Source organism: Leptonotus elevatus, chromosome 1 (genome assembly GCF_054856555.1).
Source record: "Leptonotus elevatus isolate MCC_2025b chromosome 1, RoL_Lele_1.0, whole genome shotgun sequence".
NCBI lineage: Eukaryota > Metazoa > Chordata > Actinopteri > Syngnathiformes > Syngnathidae > Leptonotus > Leptonotus elevatus.
Genome location: NC_141239.1, coordinates 27,355,077 through 27,362,233, shown reverse-complemented (window position 1 = coordinate 27,362,233; position 7,157 = coordinate 27,355,077). Strand labels below are relative to the sequence as shown.

The following is a 7,157-nucleotide window of genomic DNA, read 5'->3' as shown; positions in this document are numbered from 1 at the left end:
AATGTAGTATTGTTGTAGTATTGAGGATACTTGCTTCCAATCCATTCTGGGCTCATTTAGGGGAATTCCTTGTTAGGGCCCTGTCAAGATGTGAAATAGCCCTATATTCACACAAAATGGTTGCTTCAATACAAAATGGCCAACTTCCTGTTGACTTTTGGGCAGGGGTCCTTCAGATACTTTCATGTGTCCTGTTATGAGAGTCATGTCTATGCAACTTTGTTTCTCAACTGGTAAATTTTGGGGGCAAACGTGGAAGTTTGGTGTGCCCTGTTAAATTTCAGGAATGGAGATATAATTGGGACTTTTCTGCGCATTCTGTCATGATCAAGATGTCTACACAATTTCGCATCGATCGGTGTCAGTGGCTGATTCTTTTCTCTCTCTCTCTCGCTCTCTAAATTTCCGGGGCTTCAAAGGAGCCAAATAGTCACAGTGTGCGCCTAAAATGCATGACTGATAACGCTGGAATTTGACAGTTCGGCTCATATAAATGTGTTTTTAATGGAAGCGCATAGAGGAACACGCAAATCCTGTTGAATGCTATCCAGATGAGTTTGCTCGGGCGGGAATAGTTTGGGAGGGGGGCGGGGGGGGGGGGGGTAGTGGCTTGTGGATTGGAGTGGAGTGGCTCCATGGTGACGTGCAGGCCCCTGTAGGGCGGTGTTCTCCGGCCCAGAAAAAGTCCGACTGGGGCGTGAGAGCCACATCTGGAATAGCAGCGAGGGAGGAAGACGCTCGATTCGAGAGGAGCTTAGAAGTCAACTATTTTCCACTCTTTTTCCACTCCACGGAAACGTTGGACTTTTTGTAAGTTTGGACTATTATTAGGACATTTGTCTCGTTTTACTCCTGTGTTGTGGTTGCAACAGGAGCTTCCCCTCCGCTCTCTGGACTTTAACTCGAACTTTTGGGAAATCTTTAAACACTAAGTCGATGATTTAAGGCACTCTTTTGTCGTTTAATATCAGTATGATGATGTTTCTTAGAATTTCCATCGTCGGGTTCACGTTTCCATGCAGACTCTTTGGCGGACGCCATCACTCTTTTTCCGCTTCAAAACTTGGACTTTTTATGGTTTAGACCTCCTTTTGATGTATTAATTACATCGTTATATTTTCCTACCTCAACGTTTGAGTACAGATGGAAAGTAACACTTTAAACACGACTTTTCCTCGTAGTTTGCACATTTTACGTTTGGAAATGAAAGTGGATACTTGTAGAGGTAAACATTGCGGTGAGTGGCCACAAGTGAGGAAATGTCGCCATCTATCGTCCGTGGTCCGCAAGTGCATTGACCCGCCCCCCATTCCCCACGTACAGTATTTTAATGACACATGTTTCTCTTTCTGTTTGTTTCCTCTCAGAAATACTTGAAAATGCTTCTCATCCTGCTCGGAGTGCTCATCTTGCACCTTATCATCCTCATCCTTCTCATTGTGTCCACAGCAGCAAGTGTAAGTCTGGGTTCATGTACTGCATTGTCCTACTCTTTTTAATGCCTTAAAGGGATTTTTCTCCACCCTGTGTATTATATTTATATATATACTGACTTATACCTGTAGAAGAAAAATATTATTTACATTGCTCGCTATGTTATGTTTCTAACATTATTATTAATATTAGTATCACAATATTGTCTTATATTGCACTGGACTTCTTTAAAAATGTATGTACTGTATTTTATTTAAACATTTCTGTAGATGTTTATCTATAGATATGATTTTTTTAATTATTATTTATTATGCGACACTGTATATTATATTTCATATTTTGATGTTTCAGTCATAAATGGTCAAATAAAAAGGCTATTGTAAAGATAGTTGGGGGCAAATTGTTACAAAGAGCAACTTTAAGTACTTGATTAATGTCATCGATGTCTGCAATAGTATTTCAAATATACTGTAGAGCGCAGAGTGCAGCAGTTGACTAATGGGTAATAATTTGCCTGTTGGCTAAAAGCCATCAAGTTTGACTCTCCTCTGCCACCCTTGCTCTACAATTCAAAATGTGACTGCACTTTCCATGGTGATGAAAACGCCTCCATGTTGTGCTGACCAGGCCTGGACTGTAGCCGGTGACGTCAGCAAGGATCTTTGGTACAACTGCCTTACCAATGATGTTGCCTACCAGTGTACTCCGGCCAGCAATGAAGGTTTGCCAGTTGAAATGCAAATACATTGTGTGTACATGCTTATGTAACGGAGTGTGCTATGTATAATAGACTGGATCCAGGCGGTGCAGGCCCTGATGATCTTGGCCGTGCTCTTCTGCTTCTTCTCCATGGTGGCTTTCATGTTCCAGCTGTTCAAACTGGTGAAGGGTGGACGCTTCTTCTTCACTGCCATCTTCCAGATTTTGGCCAGTGAGTACTCCCTCGTGTCCAAAGTCATATCAGGGCGGGATTCACAGTCGTGTTGACGTGTGAAATGCCTTGGGTTTTTTTTTTACCTTACAAATATACAGACAAAGTGAAGCAAACAAGGCAACAAACATCAGTTTATTACCATACAGTTGTGGCAAAAATATCATACTTAATAATTTAGTCATAAGACATTGGCAAGTTTGTAAATAAAATGGGTAATAAAAGGGGAACATTGATAATGGGTAATTTTTGTTAAAAAGTGAAAAAGGTATTTAAAAAAAAAATACAAAAGTTGATAAAAAATTATTGACAAATATTCATACTTCATGTCACATTGTTGTAGAAAAAAATCCAATACGAGGGAAAATATATACTGTATATTCTACATTTAGAATTTTAATCGTGATAATAATAATAGCAATAACAACAGTATAATAACAATTGTAATAGTTACAGGTACATTTGGTACAAGCAATTTTTTAAACCTAAAAATAGGTAATACTCATCATAATCATAATCATAATGACACAGTTCCAGCCTTTCATTTACATGACACAGATTAAATACAAGTTAAAAATACTGTTATTTATTGTTATATTGCACAAAAAGCCGCAGTTTGGCAAACAATTCTTTCAAAAAGAGGCTTCAACAGTTTGAAGTTGACTGTCAAACTATACATAAAACGAAGCGACTTAAACGTTATGTAATTTATATATAACGTTGACTTGAAGTCCACTAACTTAATGCTAAAGCTTAAAGGTAAATACAATAGACAGGCTAATGAAACTAGCATACATTTGGCAGTATAGGGACATACTGTAGGAAGACAAACGGTGTAGCAACACAGGTAGACAGATACGATAATAATACTCACAATGTTGCCTGTTTGCATCGTGTGTTACCACCTTTCAGCTGCTCAACCTTTGTCACTTATTTGTTTCGGTAATTATCTAAGTTTAGCTTTAAAGTAACCACCAACTGGGTCAAAATTGGGATTTCGTGTGTGATTATTTCTTCCTCTTTTTGATTAGTTATGTAGTTTATAACTTTTTTTTCCCATTAAAAATCATCAGATTTACTATACACAATTTATTTGTGATTTTATGGGTTAGACATAGGTTTAAAATAAATGCAAATGATACACCATTTTTTAAATTTATGTATTTATTTATTTATCTACTTGAATTAGAGGTTTTTAATTTACTAAAGAGTTTGACTTGCGCTCGCTTTCGGCAACTTCACAAAATTCTATCAAATAAATGTGATGTAAAAATAAATCCGTAAGTAATGAATCAAATTACAACAATAATACAAACGCGTCTTTGGATATCTCATTTCAACTTCCTAACTAACTCTAGACACTCTGGGGCGCTTTAAGTCCATTTCTTACGCGCCTTCCTCACGCACTTTCAATGCGCGGCGATTCTCCTGTCCAGGCTTCTGACCCACCCACTCGCGTAACTCGTGTGACCCATTGAATTGTAAGGATGCCTGCAAGTCCAGAATTGTGGAGCTTTCCTGAGACATGCGACTTCCATAAAGATCCATTTGGAATATATTTCACACCTCAAACGTATTGCATTGATGTCATCTTTTAAGCGGAGAAACCCTCAACAAATCTGTTCTCTCGTCCCTTCCGAACCCAGGTCTGTTTGTGATGTGCGGCGCCATCATTTACACGGTGATGAGGACGGACGACATGCCTGAGACGCAGTTCGGCTACGCCTACGTGCTGGCCTGGGTGGCGTTCCCGCTCTGCCTCATCAGCGGCCTCATTTACATCGTGTTGAGGAAGAAGGAATGAGGGAGAGCAAGGAGGAGGGAGGGCGGAAGAAGAGGAGGAGGAGGAAGAAAAGGAGGAGGTAGAAAAGGAGGCGTCGCACTGTGCCTACTGCCCACAGACCAACAACAAACAGACTGACATCACTAGCGCGCAACAAGAGCGCACACGTCGCCCAAACACGCGTCAAAACTTGTCGTCGCTTTCAAAAGTACAAAGATGTACATAGCGTCTGTGGTTTTTAGACATATTTATAGCATTTTTACTTTGTACATAGTGTTGTTAACATTGTCTCCCTCGTTACGAAGAGTGTGTGTCTCTCACACGTCATGCAGCTGTGCCAAAGAAGTGTCCATTCGTCTGCCTATTACGCTTCCTGTTTTTGTGTCTTTTTTTTTTTTAAAATGCTTTGAATAATGTGCCTTAACTTTGAAAAAGGTGTACTTCCTGAAGGAACTCCTAGCAATTGCATCATGAAGTGTCTTTTTGGTTATGTGTGTCTTACTTGATACTCCAAATAAAAATGTTGCATTTTAGTTTTGATAAAATGGTGCTTTTTTTTTTTTTTTTTTTTTTTTTACAATTTCTTGAACTGTATAGCTTCTTTTGTGTCTGTATCTACTTTGCAAATGTGTCATGTCCTGTGATTAATTCGCTTTGTGTAAACACAAAGTATTGTCAAGTATTCTTCTAAATAAACCTTCACTCGATTAAAAACACATTTACTTGTTATGATAATTGTCTAATTCATTTGAAGTTGGAATGTTTTAAATCTGTTTAGAAGTGTGAAAGGACAATGTCAATTTGTAAAATGTCTTTATTAATTTGGTAATGTTTACATGGAGAATTTGGAAATTTTGTTGAAAAAAAGTTGAGAAAACAGCTGAAAGTTGAAATGGTTTGAAATTAATATGAATATTAAATAATAATTCACATAACTCCATTAATTTGGATTGAATATTGTCAGTGTTTTTCGAAATAAACCTTTAATGATAATAAAAAAAATAAAAATCAGATTGTCTTGGTCCAAGTAGTGCTGTTATGTTAATTCTCATACCAAATGGCATGAAATAAATGAAAATGATCTTCATCTTTGAAATTGTAAAATTTACTGTACATTTAAATCTACACATACATGCATTTTAAGAGTTTCATCAGCAAAGCAATGAGTGATAAACATATTAATGTACTTCTCACTTTCGACATAGTGTGTCGCTGTTGCACCACCAAGGCATCTGTAATTGAGCATATCACCCGAAGAAAAGCAGACACGGCCTGTTTGAAAGAGAATGACAAACGTTTCAAAACTGTCAAAATGGCCGATTTTACAAAAGTCAAGCACCAGTAATGATTTTAATCGGGAAGGACGGTGTCCAAGTATTTTAATGAAGAATTTAATGTTTGAAGGCACTTTTAAAACAAGTGTTTTGGGCACGAAGAGGGCAACAAGTGACACCATCCCCCCCCCCCCCCCCCCCCCAGGAATGCTGAAAAATTGATGTTAGATTGTGAACAAGCAGTCCAAATATGCTCAATTAAGCGTTAATGTTAACTTCAAAGTTATCTAGTTTAACTGTCGAGGAAAATGCATTAAAATCATTTTCTAACGTAATGATGTTTTTTTGCCGTTAGAGGGCACCATCAACAAATATTTGCACTATTACACCAGACAACCCCCCACAATTGTTTTTCTTCCCAATCTCAGTCGTGATAATATATTTTTAAAATATGAAATCACTAGCTGGTTTAGTGATACATAAGTTTAAGAAATGGCCTGCTCTCACATCCATGCTAAACATTTCCCTTTTTTTCCACTCTGGGTTTCTTGTTCAAAACGCTCAATAACAGTGCAGGAACATGACATTAATCTCCTCACTCCGGCGCTCACGAGTTGGCACCAGTGTGGATTATTGAAAGAGGATTCTGCCTGTGATCAAAAGCACTTTTAGATGTGTTATACACTTTTGAGCATCAGAGACAAACTTGGAGAGTTTTGAGCTGTGGGCCAAAATTAGACACAAGGATGAATTTAAATTGGAGAATGTGTGAGAAATATAGTGGGGCGCATAATGATTTTGTCCTCTGCTGAATTTGAACGTTTGTTCGCTTATTAATAGATTCTCTTCCTTTTTTTAAATGGTTGTTGGGGGACATAGCAGAACTGCCTGTAGTTTGTCAAAAGACACCTGGATGAAAATCTGGACCTCAGACTGGTGCAGAGGTTTACCTTGCAGCAGGACAACGACCCGAAGCACACTACCAAGACAACAAAGGGTTGGCTTCAGGACAACTCTGTGAATGTCCTTATAAACTTGTACTGCATGTGAAACTTCCTTAAAGATGCACAGCAATGCTCTAAACCATCAGAAAAGCTGTGGAGGGTACTTTAAAGTTGCCTTTACAACTGCCAGCCAAGAAACTAAATTGTATGTTCACGTCTTATTCATTGATATTCTGATAGTCTGTTATCGTACTTAATAAGCAATCAAAACAATAACATAATTTTTTTTTGGGGGGGGGGCAATAAAAAAATTCAACAAGTGATCAAATAGTTGTCCCCCCCCCCAACTATATATATATATATCTGTGGCACAGGCAGAAATATTCCCTCTTGCCGTCTCTGACATGATAAATGAATAAAAGAGGAGTGATGTAAGATAAACACACTGACTTCCCAGCCGCCATCTGTGCACACACAGCGCATGCATTTTACACAAGCTCGCTGCCAGCTGCTTGCACGCCTCACCTCACCAGCATGCGCACCTAAAAAGAGAGGCACATAACATATTGGCCGTGTCAGGAAAACTCCAGAGATCCATAATGGCCTCACAGCTCCATTTCAAACGTAGTTAACCTTAAGAGTTATTTATCACTGGAAGGGTCACTGGGGGGCACTCAGTATTTACTGCGGGGACGTGCACAATGGGGGTGCGCAGGAAGGGGATGGAGAGGATGCTCAGGTTGGTGGCTGCGCTCACCTCCAACACAAATAATTGTAAAGGGATACTTGAC

General features: G+C 38.8%; 1 protein-coding gene across 1 annotated transcript; it reads left to right on the top strand.

Moving 5' to 3' along the window:
- Positions 1-642: 642 nt before the first annotated feature.
- LOC147181452 (peripheral myelin protein 22-like) lies at positions 643-4,866 on the top strand. The gene is made up of 5 exons (XM_086097277.1): positions 643-810; positions 1,368-1,457; positions 2,062-2,155; positions 2,225-2,365; positions 4,012-4,866. The coding sequence occupies exons 2-5, from the start codon at positions 1,380-1,382 to the stop codon at positions 4,167-4,169; spliced, it is 471 nt and encodes a 156-aa protein (XP_085953403.1). The 5' UTR covers positions 643-810; positions 1,368-1,379; the 3' UTR covers positions 4,170-4,866.
- The last annotated feature ends 2,291 nt before the right edge of the window (positions 4,867-7,157 follow it).

Coding starts and splice junctions, on each gene's coding strand:
- LOC147181452 (XM_086097277.1), top strand. CDS start 1,380: ATGCTTCTCATCCTGCTCGGAGTGCTCATCTTGCACCTTATCATCCTC. Junction 1,458..2,061: donor TTGTGTCCACAGCAGCAAGT/GTAAGTCTGGGT, acceptor TGTGCTGACCAG/GCCTGGACTGTAGCCGGTGA. Junction 2,366..4,011: donor CATCTTCCAGATTTTGGCCA/GTGAGTACTCCC, acceptor TTCCGAACCCAG/GTCTGTTTGTGATGTGCGGC.